At 49.9% G+C, this 20,314-nt stretch overlaps 1 protein-coding gene across 1 annotated transcript in view; it reads left to right on the plus strand.

Moving 5' to 3' along the window:
• The window catches only part of IQCJ (IQ motif containing J), a 178,256-nt gene extending 165,169 nt beyond the window's left edge, over positions 1-13,087 (plus strand). The window contains 2 exon segments of the mRNA XM_026854949.1: positions 1,661-2,980; positions 12,471-13,087. Coding sequence (XP_026710750.1) covers positions 1,661-1,783 — 123 coding nt within the window. The 3' untranslated portion in view covers positions 1,784-2,980; positions 12,471-13,087.
• The last annotated feature ends 7,227 nt before the right edge of the window (positions 13,088-20,314 follow it).

The raw sequence follows: 20,314 nt of genomic DNA on the forward strand, positions 1-20,314 counted from the left end.
GGGGGGGGGGGGGGGGGGAAGCGTACCAGAGACAGGCTGGACTTTTGTACAGCCTCTTCCCCCAGCTACAGCTCTGCTGCCTGCGACCCTTGCCCAGCCCATCCCTCTCTCCTTGCTTTAGGCGCTGAGATGCACTGGCAGGCAGCACGGGCTTTGTGTTCTGTGCAGGCAGCAAGGAAGGCAACGTGCTCGTACCTGCTTCAGAAGGATTATTTTGGGGAACCTGAGCACTTGCTGAGATGTATTCAAAGGGTGGGCATGGGATGACAGCATCTGCATCAAGAAAAACTTCTGAGCTTGCAGAGATGTATTTGTTTGTGCTCCAGTCTCTTAAGGAATTAGCAGAAACCTGTTAGAGAAAGTCCTAATCCTGCATTGGAAAGGGGGGATTAAGCGACCCAGCAGCTCTGCCCAGCAGCTCCAGGCACGGTGTCTCTGGTTTGTGCCTCCATCCTGCTGCCCCTCACCACCATCCAGGGAAGGAACTTGCTACCACTTTATGCGTAGGTCACTGTAATTTGTTGGGAGCATTTGGTGAAAGGGATTAATTGCATGCTAGAAAATACTGAAATATGTAATATCTTAGTAGATCCGGTGCTAGAGAGTCAGAAATAAGCCAGCGCAACTGCCACTCGGATTTAGACGGAGGACTCAAGTCTAAAACACTTCAGCAGGGGGACCAAGCTTTGCTGTTTGTGTGAGCCCAACGCACACATCCAGCCTTTAATCGCTTCAGGAGAATTAGGGTGCAGCTCCCAGCCACGCTGGTTAGAAATTACCTCGGGTTCACAACCAGTGATTTCAAGAGTCCCACTAAACTCTGAGAAATAGTTTCCCACAGTTTCGGATCCCGGAGTCGTCTCCTGCTCAAGCAAAGGACAGTCTGTCCTAAAGTGCAGCTTCACGCTTTCAGCCTTAGTAGAAGTAAGTGTAAATATTTACAATGTTCACTTCTTTGCAGGAAAAAACAAACAAACAAACAAAAATACCATAATAATTCAGCTGTTGGGAAATGTGCAGTAATTTGTCACATAATTACAAGCTGGAGCAGGTAGACAGTGCTTGTGTAGCTTAAATAAAATGTGAAATGCCAGTATTGGCACAAAGAGTTGGGGTGAGAGGTCAGGCACGGTGCTGCGGGGAGGGTGGGTGCTCGCCCAGCCACCCCCCCGGCTCCCACCGTGCCGCTGCCTCTGCCTGCACACCCTCAGCTCTTGGCTGGTTATTATCTAGAAAATAAAATATGGTCGCAATGAATTGGGAGCGTAGAAAAGCTCCACAAAGCTGTCTGTGGGGCAAGAGGCTGTAGGGATGAGAGTGTCCATCTGTCCCGGGCGCTGTGATGCGAAATGGTTCAGGTTCTCGCTGCGTTTCCGTTTATAAAACCAGTTTGGGTTCCTAGGGAAAATCCATAAACAAGGGAATTTTGTTGAAATTAGTGGGTTATATCTCTTCCTATTTCAGCTAGATTGGAGGTGCAGCAGCCTGTGCATCTGAGGCTGGGGGTGCCTGGGGCTGGGGTCAGGGCAGCAGCCAGGTGCCCTTCACCCTTCTCCTTCCATATACACAGCCCAGATTCAGCAATAAGCCCGTATCAAGTACAGAAAATAATTTAAGGGATAATGAAAGCAATGAGTTCAGGCTGCGATTTTATTGGCAGGAGTTCCCTGCTGCTGAAATGTCATTTCGCTCTTCAGATAACAGGAGAGAAATTTCAGCTCTTCCAACCTTGAGTCAAGCAGCAGGAGCCGAGAGAAGCATTAGCCTCCTGGCGACCGGCTAATTGTTCCATCCGACTTTCAATTAATAAGTGTTGTCCGGGGGAGAGAGTGGACCGGAGGGGAGCGCGGGGCTCGGCCGCTGCGGCGAAGCTTCAGGCACCCGGTGCTCCGGCTGGGCTCTGTGCAGAAGGGATGAGGATCCTCCAGGAAATTTAATTCATTTCCAGATTCCAGGACAGGTCTGAGATCACCACAGAGAGCATCACGGGGCAAAGCTCCGGGGCTAGATCCTGGTGGGAGCTGGGGGGATGCACCCACCAAGGCAGCACCGCGGGGAGCAGAGCCCAGCCCGGCCACCTTCATCAAGAATACCACCCTTTGCCATCAGCGTTACTTCAAAAGGATGAAAAGAAGCTCTTCTATCGAGTTCACAGCATGGTTACCTTCCTCGGGTTTTTTTCTCATGATGCTGGAAGCCTACCCTGCCTTCCATCACCAGACAGGCTCGCAAGCTGGGAAATATTGCCAAAAGTGTGAGCTCCAAACATGGTTTGCACTGCTTTAGCTAGAACCAGCCGGCGCTATCCCTGTTCCCGGAGCTGCTCAAGTGGTATTTCCCACCAGGAAGGGCGTGCATTAGGATGGAGTCATATTTTTTTTTTTTATTTAGTAAATCAGCTGAATGCTAATTAACATAGCCACGATTGGGTTATTTTGAAAGCGGCGAGTCGTGTAGCAGAAAAAAAAAAAAAAAAGTCCAAAAGGATAAAAAGTCATGACATATTAATGACTGAAAATGTGCGCTGGAGCTGGCAGAACAGAGAGCATTATGAATAATTCAAATGAGACAGGATTTCCCTTGCAAGGTCGAGGCATGTAAAAGGGAAGGCTTTTGGAAAGAGCAGCATCGTATTCTCCCGGCGTTACGGAGAGATCTCCATCCATCCGGGGGGTTAAGACGAGTTCAAGCACCGTCTAGTCGTTCGGAGAGGAGATTATATTGGAAGCGATTGGCACCACAGCTCCTTCGGTGGGACATGACAGCTGCTGGGAAGAGTTAAGCCGGAATCTTTGATGCCAAATGAATTAAAAGTCTATTTTTGAACTCAACTGGCGAGTCCCGGAGGAATGGCCACCGGCAGGCAGGCGAAGGAGGGAGCGGAGCTGTAGGCAGGCGGTGTGGGGCTCTGCCTGGCCCGACAAGTGCTGGGATCTCTCACAAAATGGCTTGAAAGAGGAGCCCGGAGTGGAAGATGAATGTGAGTACGCTGCAAATCGGACGCGTTCAGGCTGAGCTCTGCTTTCTTTTTTTTTTTTTTTTTTTTTTTTTTTTTTTTTTTTTCTTCCTTTAACCACCTCCATAGAAACTCAGTTTGGGAGACAGATCCTTTAAATAATACCCAGTCTGAATGCCTGCGAGTGTCACTGCCCATCTGGCTCGCCACCTTACAGATAGCGTTGCAAACTATAACGCAGCAGGAAAATCAGGATTTGAGCCCTTTTGCTATAACGTGGGTACAAAAAATCCTGTACCTTGTCGGAACGAGCTCAGACCCAGCAGGATTTCTATAGGCGCTGGGGAGAAAACTAAAAGTCAGTGTTTCTGGTTTTAGAGCCCCAGCTCAGCCTGAGCCCATCTCTTGCGGCTTTTCAGCAGCTTGCAAAGATGTTGGGGGAGACGCAGCAAAATGTATTAGGTAGCGCTTTGCATAATCAAATGTATTGCAACTCCTAGTCTGCTGATCAGCAGCCTGAAACGTTTGTGGGTGCATCTTATATTAATCTGCAATAGCGCCAGCTACGACAGCAAATCTACTGGATCCTTGAGATCCTAGTTCATCCTCAGTCGATGTTTGTAACCTTAGCTTGATTTAGTTGATGAATTTTACGGGGACTGATTTTTTTTTTCTTAAAGAGTATATCTAGGGCAGTTAACAGGTTTCTTGGTGTGACCTTAAGATAGCTTGTTTGTCTGGAAATTTTAAAGGGAAATATTCAAGCACCGTTTTTAAGCTGTGGGTGTAAGTGAGACCCTGCAAGCATCTCACTGCCTCACAGGAGCCTTTTGAGACTTGGATATCTCGTCGCAACACATTCTGCTCAGACAGGCAAAAATCTACTGGCGATTCCCAAGTGCGAGGGGCTGCAGGTATTACAGTTATTTTTGGTGTTTGGCTCTGTTTGTGACTCAGCATCTTGAAAGAAGTGGCTGCCCCAGCGGTAGGTGGGCTGAGAGGAGTCCGTGGGGCTCACCGAGGGCTGCTGGGGTGTGCAGCCCCTCTGCAGCTCAGCCCTGGCTCTGGGGGTCCCTCCCTGGTTCTCTTGGAGGGGAATCTGGCTTCAAGTGCTGCTCTGCATCAGGGGAAACCCCCATTTGCTCCCCGCAGGAGGGAAGGAGCTGTTGGGTGCACACGCTGTGTCTCATGGGTCTGTCCTGTATCAGTGGCGAGGGGGTGGCAGCAGAGAAAGCACCTGGGGAAGGGCAGAGCAAGGAGGGGGTGTCCACCCCAGGCTTGGGGTGCTGGGCAGGCAGCCCCCCCCCCTCCCTACCTGTTCTCCTTTGGATTTGTTTTAAACAGGTTTTGACAAGGTGTGTGTTTGGCTTCTTTCAGCAGGGTGTTAACGCTTGGGGCTCTTAAAAATAAGGAAATTGGGTCTTTAGTGTCTCAGACGGCACCACAGCTTCAGGGTGGCTGAGGTCCTGTGGGGAAATCTGGTGTAAGGGTACTGCTGGCCACTCTGCCAAGAGCTGTAGGAGTGATATTTAATTCATTTTAATGACTCGGACAAGACACATTCACATAACCACGCTCTTGGTAACAGCTGGAGCATTTTGAGTTCAGTTTGTGATTAGAAAACGTGGCTCTAGTCTTGCTCACGGGGAAAACGATTCTGCCTGTGCCTTGCCTTGGTGGCCTCTGCTCAGCGTGGGGAGGCCAGCGGGAACCCCCGGCATGGTCAGCCCTCCACAACCAGGAAAAATTAGAAAAACTTTTGCAGGGAGGGGAGGAAACACCTTCAAGACTGAGCCCTGGCAGGACCGTGCATGGAGGAGAATCACAGAATCACTCAGGTTGGAAAAGCCCCTCGGGATCGTCGAGTCCATCCATCAGCCCGACTCTACAAAGTTCTCCCCTACCCCACATCCCCCAACATGACGCCCAGCCACACCAGAGCTGTGCACAGAGTGGAAGTGATGCTGTACTTATCTACTGCCTGGAAAAATCATGTGCTCCCTCGGAACGCAGCCTGCACGCCACCGCTCCCTGTGTGTGATCTCCGGGAAGATGCACACACACAACTTGCAGAAACAGGGGAGGGCTCCTGAGCAGCATTTCGGTGAAAACCTGAGGGGTGGAGGCTGCAAAGCCGAGCTCTGGTCCTGAATCTCTGCAAACCTGCCGCACGCTCTGGGGAAATGGCATTTCTGGGGCTCCTGACAGCACGACTTGTCCCTGCTCCTGCCTTGTCCCCTTTTCCAGAGATAAGGGCGCGGATGTACTGATGTTTGTTGAGCATTTTCTAGAGCAGGATTGCTGCAGGGAGGGCTGGCTGTTGCTCCCCAGGCGTGGTTAGCACCCCTCGGAGCCCTGCGGGAGGTCCTGGAGCAGAACATCGATGCCACTGCCAAGGATGTCATGCAGGGGGTTGAGAGGGAGAAGATGTGACGCTCCCTCCACCCGAGCGTGGCTCCAGTGCCGAGGGAGCCGTGTGTGGGGCAGGAGGTGGGCAATGCCCCTCCATCCACCCCGGCCCTGCTCCCCACGTCTGTCCGGAGGCCTTAATAACCGGCAAAAATGAAAAGGAGCCGGCTGCGGCAGTCATTCCTCATGGGAATTGTAGGCAGCTATGGCTGTCCACCTCTGCCTCTGACCTCAGACGGGATCCCGAGGAGCACAGAGCACCCAGCTTCACTAATAAGCTTTATACTCTTGAAATGGGAGGACCCCAGTGTCACGTACTGTCCATCTGTCCATCCTGCCTCAGCCCTGAAGGGGTTCTTCCTCCCAACTCCGCAAGAGTTATTTTCATTTTCTCTAGCCCCCAGCATCCAAGAGCTGCACACTTATTAATTCCCGTTCAATTAATCTCATTCTGAGGCTAATCTCTTCCCAGTTGTGTTGCAATGTAAGAATTACACGCTTTTTGTTTCGACGAATGTGATAAGGGGAGGAAGCTGCCTGTGTGAGGAGCTGCGGGCAGACCTGGCCGGGGCGCACGTGCCTGCCCACACTCCTGCCATGGTCTGGATTTTCTCGTAAAGCCTCCGGGCGTGGGAAATATAGAAAAAGCAATTTCTGGAAAGAAGTGCTTTCTTCAGCCGTCCTCACAGGGCATCCGTGTGGCCAGAGCTGGGCAACCTGGCGTGATCCTCTTCACCGCAGCAAACCCTGGGCTGCCCGGATTGCACTTTCCTCAGTGCCAGCAATATTTTCCTTCTGCCCGAAAAGCTGCAAAAGACTCAGAGCAGAAGAGGGAAAAATCTCCTCCTATGGTGTGGAACAATCTTGAGCTCTCTTAAAAAGCATTTGTGACAAAGCAGGCTATTTTTAAGCATCGTGTCCCTTCAGAGACGCACGCAATTTTATCTGGCAGTCTGGTGGAAAGCGCTGGTTTGTGCCTACCGAAGCAATTCCCCATTTAACATAACCAGCCTCTTTTATCTTAAGTACGTTCCCATTACTTACGGGTTTTCACTGTTAAATGAAAAAGCTATCAAGTGTGCTAAAACTTATAAATGAGTTATTCAGGAAGCACGGTGACAAGTGCCCGGGGCACAGAGACCAGCTGGGTGGCAGCCGGGGTGGGTGCGATGGATCCAGCTCTCCCCGGCTGGGCTAGAGGGAGGGAGCAGAAGATCTGTGTGTTTGGGGAGGCTTCTTGCTTTTTCCCAGAAGGAAGAACCTTGAAAACTACCGGATTCTGTGTTTAAAACAAGCAAGCGAGGTTTTTCCTTTGAGAGCAGTGCAACTTTGAGACCCCTGAAGTTGCACTGACACAGACCAAGGTACTCTGCAACCCTCTGTTGGAAAGAATAACTCTAGATTAAATGTCAACTTGCAAAAGTGACAAGGGCTAGCTAACAGTTGAAAAATCCCGTTGACGTAGCAGCCACTCTTGGGCTGTATTTTGTGGAGGGTTTGCATTATGGATGGGAAAGGGATTCGGTTTGGGGGACGAAGCAAAAGTTAAACACCGGTCACATCGCCAGCTCTCAGGACTGAGGTAACACCTCAGGGCTGTTTCCAGACCTGCCAGCCCCATCAAAAGGCAACTTTGGACTTTCAGGAGCCCGTCCCAGGCCCTGACTTACAGAGGTGTCTGTAGTGAGCCCCAGCACAAGCAGAGGCACCGGGGACCAGTCATCAGCACACTGGGGTGGCCGGAGGGGGACAGTGCTAATTCAGTACTGCTTTCAAGGCGTTAATTTTTTTTTTTTTCTCCCTGTGAGTTATTTTAGGATCTGTCCTTTCTCCCAGCCCAAGCAGCCATGCACTAAGCACGCTCAGTTCTCCCTCTCTCCCGTAATTAATAACAAAACCTCCAGCGAGGCTTAGCCGCTGGTGTTAATTGGAGCGCAGCCGGGGTGATGGAAGCCGGCGCCAGCCCCGCTAAGAGGATTATTCACTTTCTGTTTCACCAACTTCCATTTCCAGCGGGAAAACTGGCAGCACGAGGCCATTGCTGAAGCCCAGGCTGCAGTACAAGCCATGGGGACATAAACATCCGCGGCAGTGATGTGCTACACCGTCCTGCCCTTTTTATGGTCTGGGTCGGTCTCGGGAGCTAACTTCAGGTTTTTTTTCTTCTCTATACTGGAGGGTCAGGCTTTCAACTGCTGAAAGGTACTTTTGTGCCTTACCCAGCTTTCTTTGCAGAGGAACGCAAACGTTGGTCCCACGCTTTCTTGCAGCACTGTCAGAAATACCCAACCCACCCACTTTGCAGTTTAGGAATAGCTGAAGATGGAGTTTCTGCCTTGCAAAGGGTCCTGTAAAATAAACAGATAAAGCTCTCAAGAGCTGGATTAAATCTACCACTTCTTCTGAACTTCTGCACTTGGTATGTTGATTATTAAGGTATTTAAATAGATACAGTTGGTTTGTTCAAGATATTATCCTGGAATGACTGCAGGGAACTGAATCTGCCGTCTGTCTGGGCGCCAGCCTCTCCTATCAGACACAGCATAAGCCTAATGCCAATTGCTGAGCCAAAATACCAGCATCCAGATCTCAGTTTTCAGTCTACACCTTGAAGCCTTGCTGGGAATAGGACTAGGGGGAGATGCCTTCGGCAATAACATCTCTCTCCATTATACTGAGAGCTTTTCCTTTTCGCTGCAGCACAGGGCTCGGGTCAGGGAATACCGAGCGTTTATGTCAGTGATAATCCTCTCCGTGGCTGTGGGCAGGAGGCTTCTCTGGCCCCGTGGTCTCAGATGAAGTTAAAGGACTATATTGCCTGTCAGCGTACCTTATGCAGAAGGCAGCATGCTGCTGAGTGTGCACAGCACGTGTCGGCCGTGGCAGTGTCCCCTGCACATCTGCTGGCAGCCACCAGCTCCCTGTCCCCAGGACCGGAGGGGCTGTGCCTTCCCATCCCATCCCAGGCGAGCTCAGAGCTCACCTAACGGCTTGTGACCTGCCAGAGCTGTAGCCTGGAGACCTGGAAATTACCCCAATAACCCAGCCTTTTAACATTTACCGTGTTGGTCCCTCTGTGACAACGCAGATCCGTCTTGCTGTGTCCTGCTGCATCATGCCAGTGTGTCACTGGTGAATAAGCAGCCAGGAGCTGGCAGCGACATTGCTGTGTGCCTGAAGCTTCGCCTAAGTGGGTTAGAGCCTGAGACTAGCTAGCAATACCTCTGTTTAAAAAGCGCATGTATCAGAAATAGATCTTTTCTCTGAAGTAATAGGTCATGCCAATTTGCTTTCTATTTTTCGCTGTCCTACCCTGGCATTTGTGCACCAAGTTCAGCAGCGCCCCTTTGACCTGCTGCTCCATAATGAGAGCTTTCAGAAGCAGAGCTTTTCAATTTTCAGTTTTCCACGAGGCTAAAAAAAAACCCAAACACAACACATGTTTCTCTGTCCCTGCCAAACAGCGGGGGCCTTTCTGCCGTGGAAATGGCTTTGACTTGACGCCACATGCAAGGGGAGGGGTCGGGAAGATGCCCCGTCTGGGCAGGGTGGCACAGCCACAGGTGCCTGGGACCCTCCAAACACCCCCCCAGCCTTCAGCACTGCCTGTGAGAGCTTAGCCTTATTTAAACCCCTTCAGGCAAGAATGTCTGTACCCATCCTCTGCGATGGGAAATGGCTTCACAGGCTCAGAGGGAGCGGGCACTGTTGGTACCCACGTCCTCTCTGCTGTCGCCAGGGCCGGTGACGTCCCTGCACCCCATAGCTGCTTGTAGGCAATGCTTTCACCCTGTAAAACGGGCAGACGCTTGTTCCAGTCATTTAATTCAGCCTCAAAGCCACCCCTCACTGCACCTGGCTTCTACCCGAGCGCCCACCCATCAGCCCCTCAGCAGGACAGAGCCATCTTCCCTCCCACAGCACAGGACAGTCACCAGGCTCCGGGACAGCGGGAGCTGCTTAGGCTGGCAAGCACAGACACGATCCTGGAAAAGAGAAAACCAAGCAAGACTCTTGCCTGCGAGGGTAGGGATGCTCACCATGGCTGTAGGACAAGGCTTCTCCCATTAATGATACGCTGCAGTAGTTGTTTACTTGCTTCGTTGTTTCATTTCCAGTGCACGGATACTAAATAAGACTCCTTAGAGAAGAGGAAAAGAAATTCTCTCAGAGAATTATGTTTCAGGAGGTCCTATAGGGAAAACCATAAATTCATCACATGCATTTTGTAAAAACAGTTAAAAATAATTTATCTTGACACCAATGGCATTCAATGAGATTAAGAAAACCTGAAAAAAATGAGCTCGGTATTTAATAAGATAATTATATTCAGTACCTATCCTTTTCACCTTTTCTGCCTGTGATTGCAGAGTATTCCTCCCACCACCTGCACCCCATGCATGCTCCCAGTTCTAGATTTCTTGAGAAATAAAGACCCTGCGGCAAACCCATTGTCCATCCACACTGGGGATTTGCTGCCAGCCCCGCTGCAGTACGCCAGCAGCCATCCTCACCGGCCATCCCAGCTCCAGGGAAGCCTGTCTGGTTGGCGCCATGCAATAAATTATAGATGATAGAACAAGACCTGTGGTTTTCGGAGCAGTTGGGTAAGAGGCACAGCACCCATCCTGGCTTGGTCCTCCCTGTTTCCTTGGGCGCTGTAAGCCCTAGGGCTCTCCCCATCGCTCAGAGCTCGGGAGATGCCATCCCCATCAGCAGGAACCAATGACCAAGGGCAAAAGAAAGGTCACAATCTCTGCAATATCTGTAAAAAAAAAAAAATCACTACGTAGTCAATGTCCACCTGCTCCCTCGTTGTGATTTTGGGGCTGGAAAAGGCACAAAACGGGGCCCTTTGCCAGAGCAAAGCTGCACTGGGAGGCCCCAGCCCTGCACTCGAAGATAATCAGCTGAAAAGAGCAGTGAGTGATGGAACCAAGGCAAGACAAAGCACGTACAGTTGCTTTCAGGCTAATATGTAGATTTATGCAGAAAACAAATATAAAGAGCTGCATCTGTTGCAAGCGAAGTATAATTCATCATCAGGGAAGAGGGCTTGTTTCCTCACAGCTACATTTGCTGTAGTTACATATTTTATTTTCCCTGGTTTTGCGTGTCATGTGGGGGTTTGGAGGTTTTTTGAAGTTACGTTTCTTACTTGGAATACAGATGAGTACCGAAATACATCCCAGCGATGGGTGACCAGATTTCTAATGTGGTACATGAGAAATCTATGGCCATCAGCTCTTCGGTAGGTTTTGCAGAACCAAGTGGGTAAAAAGCCAGCAACCGGCTTTTGAATGAGTGCAGAGCTGCTGGGTGTGATAGCAGATAAGGTTTTTTTTCCTGGCCTTTCTGTATTTGCAATCTGTTTAGTCTCCTGCAACCCAAGGGATGACAGAGGGAAATCTTCCTGACTGAAATTTGCCCTCTAACGGGCAGCTGTTACACATGCACATCCATTTCGGAAAGCAATTCTGCTTCCGTGCTCGGAAGGAATCTGTGACCACGCAGCTGTGGGCACTGACACCCTCTGCTGCCTCTTTGGGCTCCCACATTGCCCTTGCTGCTAGGGGGCTCCCCCAGGGGTGCAGCACCCCGAGCCAGGGTTTGGGGATAACTGCAGGGAGGTGCTTGGGGGAGCTGCTGGCTCTGCCCCTGGACGCAAGAGATGGGTCGGTGGTCCTTTGTATTTAATATATTATATATATATATATATATAATAATAATATATAATACAGCTCTCAGCAGCCAAAGTAGAAAGGAGAGCAAAGAGGGGGCATCCCCACCCCACCCAGCACTGTGCTGCCTCTAGCAAAATAAAAAATAGGCAAAGCTGTGGAGGAGAAGGCAGTGCAGGGAGTTCCATCTTGTCCCTGAAATTCAGAAGGAAAAAAAAAAAAAAAAAGGCAACAAAAAAACTCCAAACTAAGAACAGTTCCTTCTTAGTCTGTTTATTGAGCTGTTATGTTAATATTGCATTGCTGCGAACGGCTGTATTAAGCATATCATAAATCATTAGAGGAAAGGGAAGCAAAGCAGCAGTATGTACTCCTGTAAACCTGAACTGCATCTAAATGTATATGGGCTCGTAAAGATGCAGAGACAAAGAAATAACAAAAGATAATTGCCCTTGACTGGAAACTGGGAATCGGCAACAGTTGTAGGCTCAAAATTAAATGGTAATTGAGCAGATTGATGGAACCTGAGCCCACCCTTTGAAGGGCACCTGCAGAATTATCTCTTTCAGCAGGAATTGCACCTTCCCCTCTCTCCCAGTGCATCGGTTCCCTCTGCATCACAGGTTCTGGCTGCTTTAGGCTGGGCCTGTTGATGTGTAACCTGAATCCACCCCTAAGCTGAACCGAACGAGTGGTGAAGGGACGGTAAAACTTCTTGGTAAAGATTACGCTTGAGAAGGGATTGCGTGACTGTGTAAGGAATATCCTAACTTTAATTTTCTAAACCATTTTCTGTGGGTCTCGTTTAATAGGTCTGGGAAAAAAAAAAAAAAATGATTCACTGTAAGATGTTTATGGTCCTAGGAAAAAGTTCTCAGCCTGAAATCAGGTAGTGGGCTGGATTGCCTGGGGTGTAACACGAGGAATTCCTGAATGTTGGTTCTTGCTCTAAATGTCACCAGCTTCAGCTCTGCCAGCCAGGATGAAACCTGCTGGGATACTGGTGGAGCTGAGCGCTGTGCTCCCCGGTTTAACAGCTGCCTTCAATCCCCAGCTACGAGAACCAGAGGCCTCTGAAGCAGGCATCAGTCTCCTCGCCGAAGGTTCGTTAAGGGGCTGATTCCTCCCGCTGCACCCATCCTGCAGCCCTCGCCCCACACACCTCTGTAGGGCCGCAGCGGTTAAGCCCAAGCGATTGTGGGCAGGAGGGGTTTCTGTGCGGAAACAGTGAGTAACCTCCTCTGCTCATGTTGAAATTTGTGAGTTAATGCGTTTAGAGTAACAGACATAAATATTAAGATGCGGCAGGGCTGCTGTGGACTCCTGCGTTTGAAATATTTCAGCTATTTCCCTACTTGCATTCCTTACCCACATGCCTGCAAAACCAGTTTATAAAAGGGCAATTTTTTTTTTTTCTTCCACAGCCTTGATGATTACACCGAATTCCAGAGGCCTTTTGACAGATAAGGAGGATCCCTAATGACCTTGCTTTTTTGTTTTACTGGCCCTTCTGTGCCTGCCAGACAGGGACTGGCCCTGGGGAATGCCCTGGCAGGATGGAGGGCAGAAGGAAAGAGGAATTCACAACCTCACCAGTGTCCATCAGCCCCACCAATGTGTCCTTGTTGGAAAAATATGGGATAGAAGACATATTCCTTGCTTGGCTGGGAGGAGGAGGGACTTTTCTAAGGCACATCTGCATCGACCCATCTCAGCTTCCCAGTCCCCGAGGTGCCCCGTGTCACCCCCAGGGACAGCGGGGAGGGTTGGGTGTGTTGGGTGCTGTCATGGTGGAGGCGATGGTGGTGGCCAGGGCGGGGTGGAGGAGGTGGACATCCACACCAGGAGGCGTTCAAGGAGAAGGGATAAGCAGAACTCTTCGTCGGGAGATAACCATTACCCGAGCAGTCCTTGGGGAACGCCAGCACCAGGCTGGTAATAACTTAATTGCAACCCATTTCCTCCTTGAAGGGTATTTTTTTGGTAATTGCCTTTAGCGCACCTTTGTTAAAGCAATGAGGCAGTATTCCCTTCCTACTGATTTCAGCATAATTTCAGTTTCAATATATTCAGGTGGTAATCCTCGCCTTGCCGAAGCAGTGATAAACCCTCTGGTGTGTGTATCAGCACATTTCACAGTGTTTGGGAATAAAATTAGTTATCCTGGCTGGCCGCTTTGGTCTCCTGAATGACAAATCTCAAGAGATTTCAGGCTTTTTCTGTTCTACCATATTAAAATGGTCAAGAAATAATTTTGATTTAAGGCGATTTTTTTTCCTTCCTTGTTTTCTCCTTCGTAATCTACCGAGAAGCAGAAAGGAATGGTGAGTGCTTCTGAAAAGGGAGGTGTGCCCCTCTTCCTCCCCCACGGTTATCTTTTTGAGTATTCCCCGGGTGTCAGAATGTGAATTTGTCATTGAGTTTGATCTGGGATGCATATAAAATAGTTAAATGAGATATGTAAGAGGGGCTGTTTAAAAACCTTGTCCCTTTTCATCCACTTGGTTCGTTCATCCTCCATCCTTTAGCAATTTATTTAAAGGAAAACCAGGTTGGGCAAGACCATCTTTTTTTATTCTCAGATTTGTACAAAGGATAGAAGACAAAGTGGACTTCACGGGCCTGTTAGGACACCAGTAACAGCCATTTCTGCAGCCTTTATATTGTTGCAGTGGTATTTTTGGCATGGCCATCGCAGACAGAGAGGTTGCCCAGAGAAGCTGTGGCTGCCCCCTCCCTGGAAGGGCTCAAGGCCAGGTTGGACGGGGCTTTGGGCAACCTGGGCTAGTGGAAGGTGGCCCTGCCCGGGGCAGGGGGTGGCACTGGATGGGCTTTGAGGTCCCTTCCAGCCCAAACCATCCTGTGGTGACAGCAGCAGCTGTGACCCTGCTGGCGTGGGGAAGACCCTGCGGGAGGTCTGCGCTCCTCGCAGCCTCGGCGAGGGAACTCGGGAAGCCCTGGCAGGGGATGAGCTGTCCCAGCAGCTTTTCTTGCTGTAAAAATGAGGAACTGGGACCTGACAGAGCCAAAAAAGATGAACGTGGCCTAGGAGGGGATTAGTTTTGAGACGCTGCCATTATCCCTCTCCACCTCCGTTACCTCCTCTGCCAGCAGAAGAGCTTTAATGAGAGCATAATCATTCAGACTCTTGCTGCCTCATGCAGTTTCCCTCCCCTCCTTATCCCCCCCTCTAAATTAAGCAAAGGATTAATTTGCTAAATTTAAAGAGTTAAACCTGCAAATCCAAGTGGCAACGTACAAAACCAATTCCCACAGAGGTTTTGCTTGCAGCCACATAAGCCGCCCCGTGCTGTGCCCTCCTGCGATGCCAAGGGGGGCTGCAGCTGCCCGGGGAGGGATGCAGCTGGCCGGAGTCTGTGCCCCACCAGGCTGCAGGTGAGTACCTCACCCTGTTCATTTTGCAGTGAAATGGCATTACTTTGTGCGTTTCAAGGGCGGTGTGTGTTGGGTTTGTTGTTGGAGTCTCAGTTGCAGGGATGCACGGGGCTGGCTGGGAAACATGGAGCAATGCAGCATCCTCGTGACTCCCAAAGCCCAACCGTCAGGGTTGGGGCCCATGATAGGGCTGATCCGAGTGTGCAGGGGCTGCAAGATGTGATTTGTGATTTTTTTAAAGAGGAGACGACCTTTCGTGTATGAATAAGCAGTAGTAAATCTGTAAAAAAAAAAAATTTGAAATACCAGATGCAGTGCAAGTTTATACCGAACGCAGCAAGTCAGCAGCACGCGAGGGGCGATTGGCTGCTTGAGCTTTTAACAGTTTGTGAAGATGTGGAGGGCCACACTGCACAGAGCCAGAGCTGCGGTAACGGTTTGGACGTGCACCTGCTCTTTCAAAATATTTATCCCTCTGAAGCAAGCACAGAATTTCTGCTCTGAACTGTGAACCGTTTTCAAGCATTTTCACTGCAAGGCTCTTTCCCAGCTACTCTCAAGGCAAAGCAGTCTCATTTTCTTCCTTTTCTGGTTTTATTTACTGGGTAGGGATGTACGCTGCCAGTCCCAGGGGCCATGAAGCATTTAAATGGGGCTCAAATTCTCCCCATAACCAAAATGCTGAGTAAAATCCCACCCCAGTGTCCCAGGGCAGGGAGAGCGCTGCAGCCTCTTCTCCTTCACTTGGGACAAGATAACGGAAGAAGCCCCTGGTTAGGTTTGATCACAGCTGCTCCCAGAACAGCAGAAATCCCATGAAGTGGGAAAATCTCACAGGTGAGACCTTGTGGTCAGTATAAGAAAAGTTAAGGCAGGTAAAAATTAAACCAAAGCATCAGTGCACGGGAGATGGCAGAAGCAGGGGTACTGCCCGCAGCAGGCGGCACGGGGACAGATGAGGGAGAGAATCTCTCGCATGGGTGTATTTATAAATGCATTATAGTCATCGCTTCTGTATGAGTGATACATTCCTTTCCCCAGCAGCATTCAAGCTTAAATTTGACCTTTTTTCATTCCCCTGCCTACTCTGATGTCTGCGGAAATTATTTTAGAGCCACCAATCTGCCAGCTGGGTTGTATCTGGGACTCTCAGCATCACCTGGGAACACAGATAAATAACCCCAACGAACGCGACGAGGAGAATTCTCCAACATCCCCGAGCTGTGGCTCCATCCTTTTGCGGTCACCTCTGGTAGCTGGCGGCGGGATCTTGGTGTGGCTTGTCCTGCTCTCTCCTGTGCACTGCAAGACGTGTGCGGGAGGCTGGCACGGCTCGGCACGGCTCGGGCAGGCAGCAGGCCAGGGCTGCCTTGCACAGGAGTTTGTTAAATCTCTCCAATATTGCCTAGAAAGCGTGAGCGGTTCCTCCCAGCGCTAGCTGGGGGCTAGGCTGGCTGCGGGGGATTAATCAAGCAAAGGGTACTAATAGGAAGCAGCGACAGATGTCAAGTGTGCGTTGCTCCTATATATAATTTGGCCTTAAAACACAAATTCATGAGTTCCTGTTTGCTTTCGTAATGTTGGAAGGTGTCTGTCACCATGGTATCTGCATGCTGCAGGCAGGACAAAACCAGGCTCTTCTCCACACCAAAAAAAGCAGGTTTGGTTTGGTGTTTTGGTTTTGTTTTTTTTTTTTTCCCTTAGCAATGGTGTAACGCCCATCCTGAGCTTGGGGGGAGAAGCTTGGGGGGTGGGATGGTGCTGCCAAGGGACACCCCGGGTGGAGGCAACTTGTGGGTTCCCCTCCCTCCTCCCAGGGCAGTGCCAGAGCGGGGCCGTGGCACGCTGGGGACAGCCGGGCGGGGAATATTTACCAGGGTGGATGTTTTAAAGATGCCTTAGAGTGAAGGCGGTGACGTGAATGAGGCCAGGGATCCTGCTGGCTCCTGCAGGCTTCGGAAGGAGAAACCACAGCTATTGCACTTGGCTTACGCTTCGTGCAAAAGCTGGCAGATGTGTTATTTGTAATGAAAGATTAGAATACCTCCACGGCGAGTTCAGCAGGGACCATGAAAGGTGTGGCAAAAAAAAAAAAACTTTATAGAAGGTGTATGGGTTAAAAAAAAAAAAAAGCTCCTGACTAAAAATGTCCAGCTTAAGGGCCAGAGAATCTATTGGCCATCTGATTTTTGGAGGCTTACACTCTCTTGTGTGTGTGTGTTGGGGCTCAGCACAGACTCCAGGCAAATGCTGGCAGAGTTTCTCCTGCCCGTGGGATGACAAAAACTAGAAATACTGACGGAGGGCTCGTACCAGGAAAAGGACACTGATGCACATTGATCTCAGTGCTGCCCTTTTCCATTTTAGGGGTGGTGGGCAGCATAAATTCTTTGTGTTTGGAGGATGCTGTGCGTTCCTGTGCTATCTCGGGGCAGGTGGGTCAGCAGCATTTTCCTGCATAATGACAGCGGTCAGCTCTGCGTGGAAGTCAATTACAGAGAATTCCCCCCCACCCCCCGACCCCAAAAGCCCAGCCAGACTTTTACGGTAAACACACAGTTTCCTTGGACCAATTGTGGGTCTAATTTGGGGCTCTCCGTGGGCTCCTGGCTGCACAGGTACAGGCAGCAAACCCATTCACTGTGAGGAAGACGATCCAGTTTCAGCTGAAAGTACCCACAGGACACGCTTTTGTGCTCTTCCCTTAAAACACAGCCCAAACCGAACGGGAGAGCCTCTGGCTGGGGCTCCTCTAGGAGACGAGGGACTAAATCAATGCGCCTGGCAGGAAAGACAGACTTGCAAAGCTGGGAAAAATCCAAACGTTTTAAAAAAGGCATAATCCAAAAGCATTTGGTTAAAAAATATCAGATCAAATGTCAGCTTCAATCCACCGGTAGCTGCTGCCTCGAGTAATTATCCGAGGACGGACTGACGCCAGGAACTCATCAGTTTTCTGGTGGGGCAGATGGTCTACGTGGTTCTCTGCTCATATCTCAACACCGGCAACGGCCAGCATGTCCTGTGTGGGGCTGCTTGGGGTTTGGGAGCTCAGGGTGGAGGGGAGGGTGCTGAATGGGAGGTGAGATGAAGACTCAGATGGTGGAGATGTTCTTGTACTTGTGGATTTGGATGCTGTCTGTGAAGGTCCAGAGAAGGAGGCAGCTTAAGGGCGGTTGTGACGTCCCCGTTCCCCTGACCCAAAAGCTTCTGCAATTTAGCATGAGAGGGAGAAAGCACATGAAAGGCATTTTAAAACGGGGTTAGAGTAGAGCCAAAGTGGTAAAACGAAACAAATTTAATAGCTTACGATAATAAGCAAACTGGCTTTTAAAACGGCCCTGCATTCACTCAACAAAAGTCATAAGTATCTTATTTTTACGATATATTTCTGCTTCAGCATAAACTCAACATGCCTTGTTTGTATTAAAACCTCCTTGGCGCTGAATAAAATAACTGTAAAGCACGTTCTTTCATCTACAAGGGCTTGTGTTCACACTCTTCACCCTTTAAAATTCATATGAATTTCAAGTTTTTCATTGCGTTGGAAAAGCAACCTATTTGATGTAGGCTTGTAAAAGAGAGATATTACATATGTGTTTTGAATAACAATCTCTGGTTTCTTCTTGTGAAGGGTCGAGTGGAAATATACTCTCCATGTATAATTAGAGATGTAGAGGGCTTACTACAAGATTAAAAATGCGACTGTCTGTAATGAAAAAAATAGTAAAAAAAAAAAAAAAGAAACTTAGGAAATCATCAAACACATGTATTCTTGTTAACCTCCTGAGAGAACACCATCGTTTGAAGCCAGGGTGGCAGGCAGGCGTTTGCAAGGCCTGGCAGTACGGAAAAACAGTGCCAGGGAGTCAACTGAGTCAACCGTGCGGGTTGAACGATGGTCCAACAGTGGCTAAACCAGCTTTATTCCACCCAAAACAGGCAAACGTGAACTGGGGGCGGGAGGGGGAAGCTGCCACCCGCATCGTGCCCCCTCTGGGCATGGCGGACTGGTGCTGCACTGGGAAATTCAACGTGCTATGCGGGAGGGGAGCGCTGGCATCTTCCACGAGATGTTTGTTAGCAGTGCACTCCCTGCACCGAAGAAATCTTCCTAATCAATCGGGCACACCCTGAGAGCCTATAAATAAAGCTTTCTGCAGCCTGCCACTGCCAGGCTGGAACCAATGAGGCAGCTCCTCTGCTTTGCTCAGCAGATAGTCACTTCTTAGGGTGGCGGCGACATTAAAATAGACTCAGATAAAGAATTATGCCCCGCAAAGTATGTCCAATGCCATCCCCCTCTGAACCTTACAGGTGTGCAACTGGTAAAAACTTTTGCTATTATAATCCGTTTCCAGGAGCGAGGCTTAACTCTTGCTCCCTCCTGGCATTTGCTGGAATTATTTTTAAAACTGCGTTTTGCACGGTTACTAATTTTATGAGTCCCAACCACAAGTGCCAGCAGCCTGGGAGACAAGCAGGGCCCGAGCGGGGAGGAGGGCTGCAGCCTTGAACACAGCTGCTCCTGGTTAACGTGAGAGTGATTTGGGTTAATCCCTGCTGGTAACCTGGAGAGCACCTGGTAGAGACACTTAACCAGAGACGTTAGTGTCATCTCTTCACCACAACGCGGGTTTATCCCTCTCGAGCTGTAGGTAGGGGCCAGGAACCCGCGGGACACACTTAGATGGGAGATGAGCGGGTGCCTCTGCGACGCCCAAGCCCTTTCAGCCCCAGTCTGGGCGCTGGCTCCCGGCAGCAGACAGGATCTTTTCCATCTGCCTCATGGCATCGCTGTTTCGGTACCAGCATGAGTTCCAGGGACTGAAATCACAACTCTCCGCTGCCAAAGAGATGAAGGTTGAGTAAGAGTTGTAAATGGGTAGAGTAGGCACGTTCCTCCCCCCGGCTCCTCCGGTCTATGATCTCCTCGGGATGAGCAGCTGCGTAGCGACGACTTCAAAAATCCCACGAGTTAACCTCCTGCAGATGTTTCCCTCCTTTCCCTCTTCCCTTTACCCAGTTTGGAAGAACTGCGAAGCCCAGGCTGGACTGCTGGCGTGCGGGCAGGGCACAGGCAGCGCCGGAGCAGGGTGCTACGGGGGACAGGGGCCCCCCAGGCCCGTACCCCCTCGCCGGGTGTCTGCCCCCCCTACACGCTCCTGGGCATCACCATCCTCACCCAACCTCAAGGATGTTTCTTTACGCAGCTTTCCCTACCCCAAAAAATAAATTCTCAATCCAATTAAATGCTTGAGTTTAATGATAATTAAGACTAGTTGCTGGCTTTTCTTCTGCCACACCTCTGGGCTGGAAGAACTTTGCCATCCTCTATATTCTCCCCCCGGTGTATCCACTAGGCCGGGTCTGTAGGGCTGTAGCCACCCAAAGATGAGAGGCCGGCCGGGTGCTGCCGTGTCTCCCAAATACCGCGCTGAAGGTGCTTTTCTGTCTGATTAATGCTCCCCATTTCGGCCACGCAGCCTTAAAAACTCTCCTCTCAAGGAATTTGGGCATGGGAACACTTGCACGTTAAACTTGGCTGTGGCGACGCGGAATGTATAAACTAGATTAGGGGTTTTTATTTTTAGTTATTTAGAGGCTGCTCTTGACTAGTTACTTTGCTGAAAAATTATAAAAAAAAAATAAAAATAATAAGGGGGAAAGAAATGGAGAGCGCGAGGAGCGGTGATTTGTAACACGCGTCCCTGGGGTGCGTGGCAGAGGATGCCACTCGCGTTTTAATGAACAATTACGCAAACCCGACCATCCTGAGCCTGACGCAGACGCGATGGCGAAAGGCGCCCCACGCCACCCCCTTTCCCAAAACGCCTCTTTTTTTTTTTTTTTTTTTTAAATTTTCTTTTTT

Source organism: Athene cunicularia, assembly GCF_003259725.1.
Source record: "Athene cunicularia isolate RWA chromosome 9 unlocalized genomic scaffold, athCun1 chr9_part1, whole genome shotgun sequence".
Taxonomy (NCBI): domain Eukaryota; kingdom Metazoa; phylum Chordata; class Aves; order Strigiformes; family Strigidae; genus Athene; species Athene cunicularia.